Source organism: Eptatretus burgeri, chromosome 1 (genome assembly GCF_056783735.1).
Source record: "Eptatretus burgeri isolate ZD-2024b chromosome 1, Ebu_testis_v1, whole genome shotgun sequence".
NCBI lineage: Eukaryota > Metazoa > Chordata > Myxini > Myxiniformes > Myxinidae > Eptatretus > Eptatretus burgeri.
Genome location: NC_140961.1, coordinates 84,027,782 through 84,046,916, shown reverse-complemented (window position 1 = coordinate 84,046,916; position 19,135 = coordinate 84,027,782). Strand labels below are relative to the sequence as shown.

The 19,135-nt window shown below is 41.1% G+C and overlaps 1 protein-coding gene across 2 annotated transcripts in view; it reads right to left on the bottom strand.

Moving 5' to 3' along the window:
- Window positions 1–7,296: 7,296 nt before the first annotated feature.
- Window positions 7,297–19,135, bottom strand: part of LOC147034873 (dual specificity protein phosphatase 8-like) — a 100,893-nt gene continuing 89,054 nt past the window's right edge. For both annotated transcript variants that reach the window (XM_085890428.1, XM_085890433.1), the window contains exons 5-7: window positions 18,521–18,680; window positions 15,781–15,904; window positions 7,297–10,420 (exon numbers count right to left, since the gene is read on the bottom strand). In XM_085890428.1, the coding sequence (XP_085746554.1) occupies window positions 9,160–10,420; window positions 15,781–15,904; window positions 18,521–18,680 (1,545 nt within the window). In that variant the 3' untranslated portion in view covers window positions 7,297–9,159. The remainder of the gene's footprint in view (window positions 10,421–15,780; window positions 15,905–18,520; window positions 18,681–19,135) is intronic.

The following is a 19,135-nucleotide window of genomic DNA, read 5'->3' as shown; positions in this document are numbered from 1 at the left end:
CATATACATATATATATATATATATATATATATATATATATATATATATATATATATATATATATATATATATATATATATATATATATATATATATATATATATATATATATATATATATGTCGTCTGGTGTTGGCGCATTGGTAAGGGCAGCGGCTTGGGATCCAAAAGGTCCTGAGTTCAAGCCCCGTTGGGCCACTGAATTAATACACCAGGGGGTTGACTCAGCCTGTCATCCTTCCGAGGTCGGCAAAATGAGTACCAGTATACTGGGCCGGTGTATACCCCGGTTAAAATAGGTGTACCATATCCCTGTGTCGTAAGAGGCGACCAGGGTTGCGTCAGGAAGGGCATCCGGCATAAAACATGTGCCAAATCACTATGCGGATCATACGGATGATCCGCTGTGGCGACCCCGAAAGGGAGCAGCCGAAAGAAGAAGAAGATATATATGTATGTTTATACATACAGGATGAGTCAAAAGTAGCACCCGATTTCTGTTTTTTTCGGCTGTTAGATTCTTTCTGGGAAGTCATGTTGTTAATAATTGTCTTGCAGATTATTAATTTTCGTAATTTATTTGTTTTTGATTTTGTTTTGCAGGTTATTGCTACGAGTTTGGAAAGTTACTGAGTTTGCACCAAATTGAACCATGAATTCCCTTTCAATGAATCAACGCATTGCGGCAATGAAACATTACTACAAATGTAATGAACAACAAACGATGGCGGCACGCTGTTTGGCACAGGATTTCGATATTAACCCACCTTATGGAAGAAACATATGATTGATTGTCTTGAAATTTGAAGCAACAGGGTCGGTAACCACTGCAAAGAAGTCCGGTCATCCGAAAACGGCAACGAATGTAGCGAAGGCTGAAGAAGCCATCAGAAGACTGGAACAAAGTCCGCAAAAGTCAACCCGCCATTTATCTGCAGAGTTGGAAGTGAGCCAATCAAGTGTTATCTGTATCCTTCACCAGAAAAAATGGAAACCTTGCATTCCATGCTTACTGCATGCCCTTCATGATGGAGATAACGACCACCGTCTTCAATTTTGCGGAGTTCTTAGCTAAACTTCACGAAGAGGACACAATGCTTGGCAACATCTGGTGGTCAGATGAGGCATCTTTTAAGCTTAATGGCACAATTGTGTCAACTGGGCTATGAATAACCCAAGAGTGACAGTTGAGAAGGAGGTAAATTTACCTGGAGTGACAGTTTGGGCAGCCATATCTCCATTAGGGATAATTGGACCCTTTTTCTTTGAGGGATCTGTCACTGCAGAAATTTTCCTGGATTTGCTGCAAACCTTCTTTTGGCCCAGGATACAAGATCAGGACTGTTATTTCCACCTCATTATGGACGTTATGTTCGTCAGTGGCTTGATGAAAACTCTCCCAGAAAGTGGATCAGCCGCCACGGTCCGATCGAGTGGCCGGCACGCTCCCCAGACCTTACACCTCCAGAATTCTTTTTTTTGGGGACTCATGAAAGACCTTGTTTATGTTGAAAAGCCTCGTACCATTCAGGAATTGAAGGCTAAAATCACTGCAAAGTTTGAGGAAATTGATATCGAACTCTGCAGACATGTGTGCCGCTCTGTGCCTGCTCGGCTGCAATTGTGCATCGATCACGAGGGAGGGCACTTTGAAAATTGCAAGTAAAACAGCTTGGTACAGTTCTGTAATAATTTTTTCTTGAATAAATGGTCAGATAAACATGTCATTCATTTATTTCTACCTTCTTGTACACTGTAATACTAATGGCAAACAAACAATCAACTGACAGGAATCGGGCGCTACTTCTGACTCACCCTATATATATATATATATGTATATATATATATATATATATATATATATATATATATATATATATATATATATATATATATATATATATATATATATATGTACACTGTCTGTATATACACTGTTTGTGTGTGTATATATATATATATATATATATATATATATATATATATATATATATATATATATATATATATATATATATATATATATATATATATATATATATATATATATATATTGTTACGAATTTGGAATTCGATCGCACTCAACATACAGGTTCCTTTAGCTCAGTTATGTTGATAAGTGCATGTTCCCAAGATAGTTCACCTTCCATTATTTAATGGGCAGAAATCGATTAAATGCGCTGTGATTTAATTTAATAGTTCGGGAGCGATCACAACACAAAGAAAGACGCCCCTCCCCCTCTTCTGCGAAGAGGAAGAAGAACCCTCCCTTCCTTAATCACGGGACGTAAACAACTCCCTCCCACCCACGGTTGTGTGGGCACGAGGGGATGAGTCATGCCGGGAGTGGGGGGGGGGGGGCGGAGGAGGATAAGGAAGAGATTATCTGCTTGGTTCGGTAAGCTTCTTGCTTCTGCTTGGCTCAGGTTAGGGAAAAGGCTTTTTGGTTCTGCTTGGCTCGGTTCGCTTTTTGTGCTTGGTTCATTGGAAGAGAGTTGAGCTGGTTGCTCGGCTCGGAGTTGCTTTGTTGGCTGGTTGTTCATCGGAGGAGCTGGTCAGGTTGTCGTGGTTCTTCTTTGGCCTGGTGGTAGAGGAGTGTTGGCCTGGTTCAAGGGTGCTCCAGCTGGTTCGAGCCTGTTGCTCTACTTCGTCGTCCGGTTCTGCTGGCTCTTCTTGGTTCGTGGAGCTCTTTAGTCTTTGTTCTCTGCTTGGTTCCCGGCTTGGTGTGACTCATTGGTCTCATCTTGGAGGTGGTTCTTCGAGGAAGCGACGCATCGATGGGAAGGTTAGGGCCTCGTCTGACCAGCACGTGTTGGGAAGCGCAAGAGGATTCGCTGGAGCTCGGGAAGGATCGCGGCTCACGGTGATTGGATCCAGCTCGCTCTCGCTGGAGCCCGGGTCCGAACAGCTTGAAGACCACACGAGGTGGAAAGGTTTGAGATAGGTTCTAGGTTTCAGCTCATCTGTCCCTCCGAGTTGAAGTCCTTATTAAAGGCATCAGCCACCATTTATTGGGTGTGTGTGTGTGTGCGTACGAGTGTTTGGGGGCCCGTCTAACAAGTAGGAACTGTTAAGTACCTGTGTTGTATTCGCTTTACATTTCATATTAGAACTCGGCTGTAGGTTTTTGTTCATGTCCTGTCCCCTATCGCCAGTCATTCATTTCTTGCATGCCTGTGTTCAAATAAATGTCCCCATTGTTAAATGTCACCTGCTCGTTGCATCCCTTCCTCACATTGACTGCCATGGAGCATTCAGAATGTTAGCTGGCTGCTTATAAGCCGATAAAACGTACATTTGGTCCGACGGGGCTTGGCGATATATAACCACTCGGCAATCGCATACGGAACGAGCTGCTTAAGCAGCCCGTTTTCGTGCAGGTCCCGTTGAGGTATAAACTCCCAGCATTTCTGTCCACGCGAATAGTTAGGTATATCGACAATTCGGCGATTGACCCTGTAGCGCGTGGACAGAAGAGTTGGCTGGTTTATGGTGTGGTGAACAACACCTGTAGATGGGTTTCGGCGTTGATCCGGAAGCTACGACTGGATTGCTCATTCAGTGGGCGCGCGCGACCGCAATTGGGCTCGGGCGGTCGTCCGCACGCCGAACGCCCAAAAATCTACAAAAATATATATATATATATATATATATATATATATATATATATATATATATATATATATATATATATATGTATGTATATATATATATATATATATATATATATATATATATATAAATATATATATATATATATATATATATATATATATATATATACACATATATACATATATATATATTATATATATATATATATATATATATATATATATATATATATATATATATATATATATATATATATATATATATATATATATATATATATATATATATATATATATATATATATATATATATATATATATATATATATATATATATATAAAAATCTATATATATATATATATATATAAAAATCTATATATATAGATCTATTTATATAGATATATATATATATATATATATATATATATATATATATATATATATATATATATATATATATATATATATATATATATATATATATATATATATATATATATATATATATATATATATATATATATATATGTATATATGTATGTATATATATATATATATATATATATATATATATATATATATATATATATAAATATATATATGTATATATATATATATATATATATATATATATATATATATATATATATATATATATATATATATATATATATATATATATATATATATATATATATATATATATATATATACATACATACATACATATATATGTGTATATATATACATATATATGTCTATATATATATATATATATATATATATATATATATATATATATATATATATATATATATATATATATTGGTATGCACAGACAGTGGCGAATGCAGGTGAGTTGGTTAACAACCTATGGGCCCATCCATTCAAGAGAAAACTCTATGAGGACAAATCGTTTTACATCGGTGTTATTAATGCTGAGGTGAACTTTTACGATTAACAACTGGTGCCATTGACACTCTTTACAGCCATTCAACTTTTCTTTTCTTTTTTTTCACCAGAAGGCAAGGCTCATGGAGGAGCGAAACATCAGAGAGAATCACATTAACAGACTGACACTGGGGCAGAACATTTCGACAAAATAAATGCACAAATGCATTTGAGTATGAAAATGGGAGTGGCATGGTGGTAAAAGGGTTTACGGGTCAGCAAGAGAAAAAGACATTGGGAGTGGGTATAGGAGAAATCATGAGATGCTATATACAGTGGCCTGCATTCTTGAAATACTACAGGGAAGAGTACAGGTCAACATATAAAGGGAGTAAATCCCACAGACGAGAGAAAAGTGGGATGAAGGCATGAAGGTAAGCACCAACGTAGTTAAGGGAGGGAAACCAGGTGTGAGTTCCTGGAAGAATGTGTGTGATCTGGATGGGCTGTGGACAGATCGAGGGAAGAGGGCGAGTGATATGAGGCAAAAGTGAGGTGGCAAACCTGTCTGAGGTGAGTGAGCAGTCTAAAGCCCGAAGGCTTCAAAGTCACTAAGTGGACGGAACAGCGATGTGTTGCCCTGATAAGCCCCAAAAGGGCGAAATGAGTCGGCAGCTTCATTTTTCATCTGCTGGGTGACATCATTTCATCTGAGCATCTTTGTACTGCAAGAGGCCCTTCTTCTGCTGCAGTCATGAATCAACATGATGGTATTGTCATGGCGTTCGTTCAGGTCAGACTTGATGAATTATCTTCCTAAAACTCCCGACTGCTAAATACAATGGTGATACTTCCTGGTTCTGATTGGTGGAATGAATGACAATGTGCCCATGTGGCAGATGGCACTTGTTCATCCAATATTGTGAAGGATTACCTGTTATGGGGCTCATCTGGTGACTTCACCAATGCCAGTTAGGGGTGGATCATTAACCAGTATAAAGCCGGAAGAGCAAGTCTTCAAAGTCACGAAGTGGACGGAACAGCGATGTGTTGCCCTGATAAGCCCCAAAAGGGCGAAACGAGTCGGCAGCTTCACTTTTCATCTGCTTAGTGACAGAATTCGATCTTAGCATCTTTTCACTGCAAGAGGCCCTTCTGGGGATGCCGTAATGAGTCGTGACAGTATTGTCAAGGTGTTTGTCCAGGTCGGAGAACTTAAAGGGGAACCCAATCGCAAATTTTGTTTTTTTTATGAAGACCATTGAAAATCATTAATCACAGTTTAAGTTGAAGGGCAAAAAATGTTGAAATTTTTTTGCCAATCACAAAGTGCTGACAAAAGCCCCAGAGTGTTGATTTTCGATTTTTGCCAGTGACGTCACACCTTGAAACCACCTTGATCCAAATGGTAGCTTACATAGAGAAAGTGTATCTCGAGCGCGGCTTCGGATACTAATTCCACCATCATTAGCAACTCTGAAGGCTCTCAGTATGTTGAAACTGATCAGTGGGAATGTGAAGAAATGGAGACAAAATTAGTGATGGAAACACTTTTGGGGAAATTGTGGAGCCGTATTGTTTAGATCCTTATGTGAGAGATTCAGACAAAGATGGTGACAATGGAGGTGTAGTGAAGATGAAAACGTTGGTCGCATGTTCACTACAGATTGGTAGATTTTGTATTTCTGTTCAATTGGTGATTTATAAGAGATCTTGTATCAATTGATAAATCAGATATATTACTCCAGCAGAAACATGGCACGGACACAGCACGGACACCGCCGACAAAATGGGCGATGAATGCTTTGTCCCGCCATCGCAGGTTGACCAGGTGTCCTGTATGTTACTGGATCGTTCAGTTTCATACTTTCCTGGAATGCCATTTGTGCCTGTGGTCATGCTCTGTCATGTCCCACCATCGTGCCCATGCTTTATCGTGTCCATGCTGTGTCGATGTCCCGTCCCAGTGCAGGGGGGAGTGGTACTAGGGTGGAGGTAGGGTGGTGGTGGTGGGTATTGTTAGGGTATGGTTGTGGGGGGATGGTGGAGGGAAGGGGGTGTTGGGTGGTGGTGGGTATTGTGGGGGTGATGGTGGAGGGGGGAGTGGTCACTCATGTAAAGTGCTGTTAGCTGGGTAGAGATGGTCTTTCAGTTTCGAGCAATGGCTCTGTCTTCCGCTTAATCATGGGGATGGCATCCTCTCTCAATCATGGTGGATAAGCACAAAATCTGGCCATCTCTGTTGCTTCATAACAGTGTTCTGTTGAATGTTCTGAGCACAAAATCGACAATTTTGTCGACCTGATCCACGTGCAGGTATTTCAGACAAACCTCGTCCAATTTCTGGCAAACTTAGGATCTTTCAGCCATTGGTGTAGCATGAAACCATCTCGGTATGTATTACTCCAACCACCAAATAAAATGAGGAAAAAATAAAATAATTCACATTTAATTAACCACAATTGCTTTAAAAAAACAACAACCATAGTTTCACAGATTCTAGTTAATGGCCATCAGGTGAACAATACAAAGCTGTATCAGCTCAAGCAATTCAATTTTCTAAGTGTCATGAATCATAGTTGTTCCCTCTGGGCAGTATGTGTAAGGCTTCACTTCTTTGTTGCCAAATATGGGTGTGCCACTTTCAATGCATCGTGAGAGTATTTGTACACCGCTGTCATATTTTCATGCTGTGGAAGTGCTGTTTGAGTCCGACGTTTGACTATCGACTCAACCGTGAACCTGGTGCTCACAGATATGCAATGTGAAAAATCACGTTTCATACAATACTTTTATCTCATAGTTTATTTAAACACATTTTAAACGTATACAAATGTATCACTGTAATAGAGCATATTCAATAAATAATGATGCTAACGAGAATAATTAGAATCAAAAACACAAATACGTTTCCATCGAGGGAACATAAACCAGGATTGGTAATTTATAAATGAGGCGAACGGACTTGAGAACAGCACAGCACACCACAGCGAGCCAGAGCGAGAAAAAGGAACCAAAAATGCACCATATTCACAGCATTAATGCACAGGCACACAAACAGGCACATACACAAACAAACACGTGTATCAGGGTGAAGAGTGCGAGAAGGGTGGGCAGTGGTGACCGAAATGCCAGGCCGATAGCACCCCTCGCAGGGCAGAAAAAAGAACACAAACAAACAACTTTTTAAAAAAGTAACGGCATTCCCAACGTCGAACTACGGCAGTCCGAGGGTACAAACACGGACCAGGCAGGGTTGCGGCTGCTGCTGACCATGCATGCGGCTGACACACACACACACCCACCTTTTCGGATGCCGCCTTGTTTTGCTCTACAAAGCAAGCCGAGTGCAGAAAAGGAAAGAGAAACAATACAAGCCTCATCATGCAAACCGGTATTCCGGCACACTGGGTGGGATTTAAATACTGCAAGCTGCATCTCACCTCAAAATACTGCTCTCTTGTGGCCCAAGGTGCAAGGCCAGAGATGCTTTGGCGTGGAACTCCCCTGACCTCACCCCGTCACCTTCCCCAGCTTTCTCTTTTTTTCCCCTCTCTAAAAATACTCCCTAGAAGACCAATAATACCATCCACTACCCCTCCCCCTATCCAGTGACATTGAACGCCACCCACTCATGATACCTCCAAATACCCAATGTACAAACTAACTCCCCTCGTTCGGCCACACCAAAACTGAGCAACACGTTTAATTTAATTTTAATTTACCTATTACGACACACTATTGATCGTAACAGCCTCGTTAATATCAAATTAGACACTAAGTGTGGGGAAATGGAAATAAAAGCGATGAATTGGTAAAGTGTCTGGAACTGAGGTCTTGTCTAAATTGGCGCCACCTCAGTATTGCACAAAAGGCACAGGGTTTCACACTTGCTATGGCTTTAACACAAAACATAAAATAAAACGCTAAAAAAAGATAACAAAGAAACGAGACGAAGGGGAACTTTTAAAGTGTTAACAACCCACGGTCACCAAGATATTCCAGGTAGGGACTCAGGAAAGGTGTATAGCATGAGACTTAGTTTTCACTCTCAGCACCAATGCACCGACATGTGACAGTGATTTCACCAGGGGCATCCACATCAGTTTTCAGCTGCCATCAAAGGGACGAGGGCAGAGAGCAGGCCTGAGTGTCTCTTCGTTTCAATGAATATCCATTTCAATAAATAACTTATACCTGAGGTATTGCTTGGACTTGAAACTTAAAATGTTTCGTACGTATTCAAATTCTTCACAATAGTTACAACTTTATGTACACCATGATAAAGGAGCTGTCTTTTACGGCCCTGTAAGTTTGGCATCGCATACCACGACTCCTGCCTGCCGTAATGTCCATTTGTGCTCCACAAGCAGGGGGGAAATGGCTCCGCTTTAGCTCGAGTGATTCAAAGTCAAATTGCTTTGAAGAACTGTGAGAAACGACAGCAACAAAAGCCAGGATCCTTTCTGACAAGATGCTGTTTTTTCACCATGTCAGAGGAAATCCACACTTCAAGCCAGGTGAGTGAAAGACTAAAATGAGAAATGCAGGATGGAGATGTTGTAAAGTGAGATGAGAGAGGGTTGAGACATGAAGCATCACTCACTGAGAAATTACTAATGTCTGACCAAGGAAGCCATTTTTCAGAGCCTGTTAGAGGACTTCAATGGCCTCAAGACTTGACTGCTTCCCAGTCTTGCCCAAGTCCTCATGAGTTCCAGTTTCAGACCCTGTTCGGTCTTCAAACTCCATTTGACAGCTTCTCCTTTTTACTTGTTTCTCAGGTGGAGCCTCTTCAGGCCGACGACATGCCCGACCATCATCTCCCTTGCTCCTGAGCCATTGTTGTCCTGGTAGCATCACAACCTCACCAGATGCTGTTCCAGTTGTTTGGGGGAGTAAAGATGAGGAAGACGATGGGGTAGATGATGACGACGATGACCCTGATGATGAGGACAAAGGTGTAGATGACAGTGAAGAGAAACCGTGACTTTTGGAAAGACCCTTTCCTGCTTGGTTAATTGATTGTGGGTTGGAGGTGGGTGTTTCAGGGGCAGGGAATCCAGCAGGAGTGCAATTAAGCAATGAGGAAGGATGGCATGTGGATGGAGATGGAAAGGGACAGATATCATCTGGTAAATCCCAAGGACTGGTTGGTGGCGTAGGTGGTGTACTCGGCTTCAGTTGTAGCACCAAAAGCCTTGGGCAGGACCCACCAGCCTCTGTTTCCCGTCCATTTTCTTGCAGTGCTTGATGAACGCCAGAAAATTGTAAACAAAGTTGAGTTTGTCCACATGCCTCTGTCACCTTGCTGCGGCTCAGGTGCATTGTCACACCATTGGGTGCTACCTGCCGGGTCTCTTCAACAGTCCCATTAATTCCGGTTGACAATCTCCTGTGCTGTATGGGAATTGAGGAATTCGGCACAGAAGAACTTGGACCAGAGGGACATAGACCAGAGAGACTGGGACCAGGAAAACCAGGTTCAGAAGGTTTGTTACCTGGCTCAGAGACAGGCCCTCCAATATTCACACCTTTAAGGGCACGAGCAGCGACCTCGGTGGGAGTCAATGCACAAGGGGAGGCATCTAGATCAGAGGGAGGATGGACAACTGCACGAAGGTTCAGAGAGAAAGAGCGTTTGAGACGCGTGCACTTCTGCAGGCGTTCAGGTGAAGGGCATGGTGGGTTACAGATATCCACGGGTGCCAGTGGTGTTGCAGAAATCTTGAAGACTGGCTGCACTTGCTGGTCCTTTGCCAATACCAATATCGACTCAGGCAGGTCAGGGCGGTTTCTTGACAGCCGGACTCGAGTTACTCCATTCCGTGGATACAGCAATTTCTCATATTCCATGAGCTGGCCGAGGAAGTTAAAATTTGGAGAGATAGAAGGACGACGTTCTTTTACAAACCTGAAATGAGAAAAGGACAAATGGTCACACAAATGGAGGTAGTCACAAAAGAAATAAATTAAATTCAGATTTCCTGATCTTAGTTCAGAAATTTGTCAATCATTTACAGTGCTGGATAATACCCTAACTATTTTGTTATGCAAATAAAGCTAATACTTAAGTTTTGAGACGAATAATACCAAGTTATACGTATCCAACATCGTGTGAAACAGAATTAATACATATGGTTATTAATCCAAAACTACGATGAGACAACAATGAAACAATGCATCAAATGGTATAGTCCCATTATAAGGATCAGCACTATCATTATGATAAGGAAGGCCATTATAACATTGGACATTTTGGTGGACAAAAAAGTGATGGTTGCATACCATTTCAACTGAACACCAAAATGTAGGGTTTTCTTTAAAAAACAAATTTTTAATCAAAAAATACAATATCAGGTAAAACCCTCTTTTTGGTCAGTTTGTTATGCACTATTATGTCGAAACAGGAACCGCCAATTGAAGCAAAGAGGTGAAATGTGGAAAAAAGAATTCTGGGTGATGAGGATGGTACGTCCTGCTCATGCACCATGGAGTATCGGCAGCACAATTTAATTATTGGGGGATTTTAAGTGTTAGGAAATCCCATAATTATTTTTCATTGCAAAGAGGAGCCCACAGAATGTGTTTTTGCATGCTCAGGCCCCCCTAACAAACAGATGCCAACGTTGTCAGACGGAATGAAAACCCATCATTCTTGTTACAAAAACAGCTAAAATTGATGAAAAAGCGGCCGAAATTGAAACCAACACAGTAATTACGGTCGCAATAGCAAACATAATCGAAACCAACACGTTTATTCTACATGCAAGAACGGTCATGACGGACACAAGAACGGTCAATCCCGAAATAGAACGGTGGGGAATGGATGCAACATCGGTTATTTCCGCCACGAAACGGCGGAGACCGAAGCGAAAGTGATTCATTCCGGTTACCATAACGTGGAAAACATGGCGGCTTGAAAAGTTCTTGAAGTTATGGTAAGTTAACTTTAACGTAGTCTGCCTTGAATATATCATGTCTGTTCATGAAAACCCGTTTGTGGTACGGGATATTATACAAGCAGCAATAAATGCGCCCTCTTGACTTAATGTGTGGCTGACATTTTGTGAAATTCGTGCCCCCGTGCTGCAGCGATCAGCGACGATTGATCGTTTATATTTGCAAGAGGTAAAATTTGATAGTAATAATAAATTGCGAATTCCAATAAAATAACAAAGTTAATATGAAGTAAAAACTGTAAAAAGATCCCATACACGATCCCCGATGTTGAACTGGACATACACAACTAGCGATCCTTCACTTGGGGGCTCGAAATACAGGCAAACCAAAGATTATCATCACAACAAAATTCGGTTTCGTAAATTGTTAAAACTACATCAGGTACGACCCACTATATATTATCTATATTACATTTATGTTCGAGGCACAAGCACTAAAAATTTACATACCGTAACAGGTCGTTCTACTGCATCCGCCATCTTCAGGTCCCCCTAACAAACGGATGCCACCATTGTCAGACGGAATGAAAACCCGGCATTCTTGTTTCAAAACCAGATAAAATTGAGGAAAAAGCGGCCTAAATTGAAACCAACAGAGTAATTACGGTCGCAATAGCAGATATAATGGAAACCAACATGTTTATTCTACACACAAGAACGGTCGTGACGGAAACAAGAACGGACAATCCCGAAATAGATTGGTGGGGAACGGAAGCAACATTGGCTATTTCCGTCGCGAAACGTCCGAGAGCGAAACAAAAGCGATTCATTCTGGTTACTGTAGTGCGAACAAGATGGCGGAAGCAGTAGAACGACCTGTTACGGTATGTAAATTTTTAGTGCTTGTGCCTCGAACATAAATGTAATATAGATAATCTATAGTGGGTAGTACCTGATGTAGTTTTAACAATTTACTAAACCGAATTTTGTCGTGATGATAAAGTTTAGTTTGCCTGTATTTCGAGCCCCCAAGTGAAGGATCGCTAGTTGTGTATGTCCAGTTCAACATAGGGGATCGTGTATGGGATCTTTTTACAGTTTTTACTTCGTATTAACTTTGTTATTTTATTGGAATTCGCAATTTATTATTACTATGAAATTTTACCTCTTACAAATACAAACGATCAATCGTCACTGATTGCTGCAGCACGGGGGCACAAATTACACGAAATGTCAGCCAGACATTAAGTCAAGAGGGTGCATTTATCGCTGCTTGTATAATATACCGTACCACAAATGGGTTTTCATTTACAGACATGATATATTCAAGGCAGATTATGTTAAAGTTAACTTACCATAACTTCAAGAACTTTTCAAGCCACCATGTTTCCCATGTTCTGGTAACCGCAATTAATCGCTTTCGCTTCGGTCTCCACCGTTTCGCGACGGAAATAACCGATGTTGCTTCCATTCCCCACCGTTCTATTTCGGGATTGACCGTTCTTGTGTCCGTCACGACCATTCTTGTGTGTGGAATAAACTTGTTGGTTTTGGTTATATCTGCTATTGCGACCGTAATTACTGTGTTGGTTTCAATTTTGGCCGCTTTTTCATCAATTTTAGCTGTTTTTGTAACAAGAATGACGGGTTTTCATTCCGTCTGATAACGTTGGCGTCCATTTCTTAGGGGGGCCTAATCTTGTTCGCACTACAGCAACAGGAATGAACCACTTTTGTTTCGCTCTCGGACGTTTCGCAACGGAAATAACCAATCTTGCTTCCGTTCCCCACCAATCTATTTCGGGATTGTCTGTACTTGTTTCCGTCACGACAGTTCTTGTGTGTAGAATAAACATGTTGGTTTCCATTATATCTGCTATTGCGACTGTAATTACTGTGTTGGTTTCAATTTCGGCCGCTTTTTCATCAATTTTAGCTCTTTTTGTAACAAGAATGACGGGTTTTCATTCCGTCTGACAACGTTGGCGTCCGTTTGTTAAGGCCCGGTCACACTTTGACGTTTTAGCCAAAGTATGCCGATTTTTGAATTTTTTTTCTAAAACGCTGGCACACGTTGAATACATTATGGGTAAGTTTTGATAACATTGAGAGCACGCTGAAAAACACTGCCATACATCGTAGTACGCTGGCTTTAAACGTTGTACTTTTTGGTTGTCCTCAAAATTTTTCATGCTTGAAATTTCACGATGTATGCCGGCGTATGACTCACACGTTCCGCTACGCTGGCCACAAGTTGTATGCACGATCTGCGATCGTTGACAGACGTCAACACATGCTACTTGTAAGTTAATCATAAGTTGAGACACGCCGAGGTAATGTTTAGCGTACCCAAAACTTATTTCTAACCTATGATTAACGTGTTGTTGGCACGTTACGCGATCGTTGCCACACGTCGACAGACGTTACTTTTAAGTTACTCATAGGCTGAAAGACGTCGGTATAATGGATCGTCCTTGCGTCAGCGTCCACGGCCACGACACTTATTTGCAGCATTCTTCAAACTTTTCTTCGGCATGACGAGGATGTTCACACTTCGATGTCTAGCTTGGCTATGATTTCAATTGTCCATCGGCAGCGTCTATTTAAAATAGTCGAGTTTGAGCGTTTTAACACGTTCAGAAGAAACGCTTCAAATTTCAAAACCCCAGCGTCAAAAAACAAAGGTGAGTGACAGCAATTTAAATCGTTCATTGTAAACAATGGAAATAGCTGAGTGGTACCGTTTAAAAGTCGTTGAGTGTAAAAAAAATCCAATTGTTGAGCGCAAGCGTCTACTTTCAATAGTGGAGATGCAGCCATTTAAATCGTTGAGTGGCAGCCTATGAATAGCAAACCCCATGTCACCGGCAAAGATAAACTGCCGCACGATATGGATAAGTTAGGCTATCGTTGGGCATAGTTTGTGAACGCCGGCTTCACGATAATTATTCGTTGGTATATCGTATCTATAAGTAATCAAAGTGCTCCATGCACATTATTAGTTCATTGTGCATTTGTCCAACCCGTTATGAATAGACCTAAATCGTAAAAACAAGCTATAGCTCATTGTTGAAAAAGCCCCATAAAAAAATTAGCCGCGAAGAACTTCGAACAATGGTGAAAAGATGTCTCCTACCCGTGGACACGCAGACGCAAGGACGATCCATCATAACCCACACCCTCCCCCTCACACTCACCTACTACTGCCAACATGAACAAACTACTACTAATACTAATACTATTACTAATACATGGACATCGACTCAAAAAGGACTCGAAAACACTGTTGGGTTCCCCTTTTATGAGCAGCATTTTTATATACCAATTCCCAAAACCGCTGGGAACACGTCTTTACATGGCAGTTGTAAGCTAGAAACATGTTCATTTATTTTTTTTTTGTCGACTGGAAGACGCCATTGGAATCTGTCTACATACGTCGATGTGTGTTGGGACTACGTAAAGAATTGGTTCAAAGCACGTCAAACATAAGTTAGAAATAAGTTTCGCGTAAAAAAGACATTACCGCGACGTGTTTCGACTTATGAGTAGCTTATAAGTAGCCTTTGTGGATGTGTGTAAGCGTCCACATATCGTGTGTAAAACTTATCCCCATCGCATGCGGAACATGTGTCATACGCCGAGTACGTCGTAAAATTTTGAACATGTTTAAAATTTCTTGACGTACTCTACTTACTATGACGTATGATAGCGTACTTTAGCGTTCTACTCACGTATACCAAACTTACTCATACCGTATTTGACGTGCCCCAACGTTTTAGACACATTTTTCTTAGGTCGGCATACGGTGGCAAGATCGCCAAGGTGTGACCGCGATGTTGTCACTTCCATTTCTACGGCAGTTATGATTCGAATCGTTGTGAGTCAGCCTTTTAATAGGCTACGTCACGACATCGTCGGCGATGCGTGTAACGCGCTATGCCTAAGTAAGACTATCGTTGGGCATCAGTTGTGTAGGCCGACAACAGGTTCAGCATTCGTTGGTATAAGTTATCTATAACACAACAAAACGTTCTGTGTCCGTTACCAATGCGTTATACATAAGACCAAGTCGCTATCAATATGTCCGAATCTTTTAAAAAAAACATCAAAAGTTCAACGTAAGCCAGCATTTTACATACATTTTAATACGTTGCCATCGCTGGCTAAAACGTCAAGGTGTGACCGGGCCTTTAGGGGGCCTGATGTTGAGCATTTTCATTTGAAATTGTTGACTGGTATCATCAGCCTGAATGTCTTCTGGCACAGATGTTCAGAATGTATAACATATAACCAAGACTGAGAAGTACATGTAGTGTGTGTGCCATTTGTTGAAACTTCCTTAATACTCATTTGCAATAAGGCTCTGCTATACCTGTAAGCATCATCAGATGAAAGGCCCATCGTCTTCATGATGTAGGCAATGGCAACGGTCGCAGAGCGGGAGATGCCAGCCAAGCAGTGCACAAGCACACGGCTATTACACACCTTCACTCGATCTGAGGGCCATAGGGTGAATTGTTATAGCCAATACATAACAAACCAAAGCAGCTTCGTGCAATACTAACAATGGAACCTGTCATGGAGCCTGAGGTCATCATGAGGGTGCTTGAAGGTTAACCTGGACTGTTTTTTTCAAGGAAAAAAAATGATGGTTTCTACACTTCCAGTAGTGATATGTGGGTTGCTCTACTGAAATATCATGTACAGTACATTGATCTTGGAATTGTCTAATATCAAATGTGGACTTCCTTGTCATCTGGCCCCATTTCATTGCACTGGCTTCACCCAGTGTCTGGCAGACCTTGCCACTGTAGATGTAGCAGATGGTGAAAAGGGCCACTTGGTGAAGCACCTCCTGTGTCACAGGAAGTGCTTTCCCAACTCCCCTCAATACACTGCGTGCCTCCTGCGTTGTAGTACCTTTGTCAAACATACTTTTCTTTCCATAATCTGAAAATGTCCTGTGAACATAGCTCTCTGCAGTTGATAATGTCTTTATCCCACTTGATAGCAAGTCTGTCCTTTGTTTTGTGTGCAACATAAAAGAAAGTACAACTACATCAGTTTCCTCAGCATCAATCACAACTGCATCCATGATTCCTGCTTTCCGTGTCTGGGAATAGATGTAGAAGATGACTGTGTCTGCCTCAATGGGCTCACATTCAAAATCTTCAATTCTTTTTCTCACGGAAAGGTTCCAACAATTTCATCTGATTGAATAAACAAAGCCAATACCGAGATGTTTCTTTGCGAGCTTGATGAATGAATCTTTGAGAAATTTCTGCAGTCTTTGTTTGTTTGCTGTTTTGCAGAATAGGTTGTGAAAATCCTTGGAGGCTGGAAGCTTATCTGATGTCTTCATATACACATTTCTCGAGCCATCCTTATATGATGGATTTGTTACATGTCGCTCATGCTCACTAGGTTTGATTGTGATTCCTACATCATAAGGGTCATTCACGAACACAATATGACTTGCATGCGGATGCCTCACAAAAATAATAGAGAACAATTTATTTTCATAATCACCCCATGTGAAGGTTGTCCTGTCTCGTTTCTCATGATCTTCCGCAGATGGAGAATCCAGCCGCCTCACAAAACCCATATCGACAAATGCAATGTACCTATTAGGAACGGGATCAATGAGCTACATGTGCAGTTTCTCGACTAATTTTGATTTCTGGACTTTCTTCATGGTGCCGTTGATGTTGAACATTGGCAGGCACTCATCTGTCACATGGTATGCCATCACCTGTGCAAGAGTAACTTTCTCTTCAGCTGTCTGTACCACCTCGATTACTAAAGTCATCGCTTTATTTTTCATGGCATCTGTCTTTGTCACTTTTGTTGGTATTGCATCCCTACTCGCAGGTGGATTGCTGAAACTACACCTTGAACTTTTGTGTATTGTAGCAATGAAGGGTGTATTTTCTAAAAACATGTGATCAATGAAGAACAGTTTCACTTTTCTTACACCGTATTCATGGGCACTTTCAAAGTCACGAACAAGTTCATCAGAAGCATTAACTCCAGATTCCAGAAATTTCAGTTGTGGCTTCTCCATATCAAACAGATCGCAGTCAAACCCTGTGATGCAACTATCTGGGTCCTGAACAGCTTGCTCGTCACTCTGAAGACGACTCGGGGTATTCTGACTGTGAGTCTGAGATGAGCTATTTCAGCTGTGCCAAGGCATGGAGAGCCGCTCTTACCCTGTTCACCGAGTTCACATTATTTGTGGTAGGTAACAACATCTTCTCATTCCTCAGGATTTTCAGCTAGGCAGCCTTCATCTTGGAACCTTTTTCCTGCCCGGTGAGATGCTCTTTCATGTATTTTTATGACTAATCAATGCACACAGCCACTTGCAATGTCATTAAATTAAGTTATTGACCTCAAACATGTATTTCGACAAAAATATCGTGAAAATATGACACATAGAAGCAAAGACATGGCATTTTAAAATTTGTTAGGGTTAGCAAATTAACCCTAACCCTAACCCTAACAAATTTTTAAATTTGCTAACCCGAACCCTAACCCTAACCCCAACAGCTTGGATTTGTGGATGGTTATATAATTGATAAATGGTCTATTCCAGAATTTTGATGCCCACATCAACTGGACTTTTCTATATCGCATGGGTTGTTGGGGAGAAGGAAATTTTTGAGAACATTTATACAGTGAAAGCTACCATACAGAAGGTGACGGAGTGTTATTGAAAGGATGGTAGGACCAGTGAGAGCTCTAGTTATTCAACAAATTGCATCCCATTGAGTCTTAATTTTTTGCAGCATCAACCGCAAGACCAGCATGCTATAATCAAATTGCGTCTGTCGGTATCCCGTAATTTATGGTGGAGTAACCTTTGATCGATGCTGCTTACATTTGGTCTCATCTTGGGAAAATGATTCATTGACAGCTGGATTAGGAATACATGGACTGCACCTCACAACTTGACTTACAGTTCTGGAGAGTTATGTGACTGTCAATCCACAAATATAACCTGGTTTCCCATTCTCACTTACCAGGATTAACCCAGCAGGCACATTTATTTTCCTCACAACCTTTCCCTCCCATACTTTGTGCCAGATGCTTACTGGTAAGCAACGCACCTATGAAGTCGACCGCTTTGCCGAGCCATGGTAGAATCTTGTCGCAGTAACCGTCATTGACAGGGACCCGCATGAAATTGGCGATGGCAACAAAGTCTGGCTTGGGACATGACGTGCTGGCATTGAGGACAAAAGTGATGCCATTCTGTACCATCACATCCTGTACACGCACACACACACACACACACACACACACACACACACACACACACACACACACACACACACACACACACACACACACACACACACACACGAGAGAGTTGGTCTCAAGTATAAAAACAGAAAATAAAATGAAAATTCACCAAAAGAGAGATATCAAATATAATTCCCCATGCTTTCGAGAAAGGAAGAATTCATGGATGAAAAAATGGGAACGAGGAGGAGGGGGCACAAAATACTGCCATTTTTTTTGACAACTTCATATGTTGATATCATATGACTGAGTGAAGTGATAAGTGACAATGAGAGATCATGAGGTAGGTGAACCACAGCTCTGCACCCTCTCCTGCATTGGGTGAGACGTGCTTCTTCCATGTCGTAATTCCAGCTTCCACTATATCCTTCCCGACTGTTTGCTTCCATTTGGTTCTTGTTCTACCCACTGGTCTATCC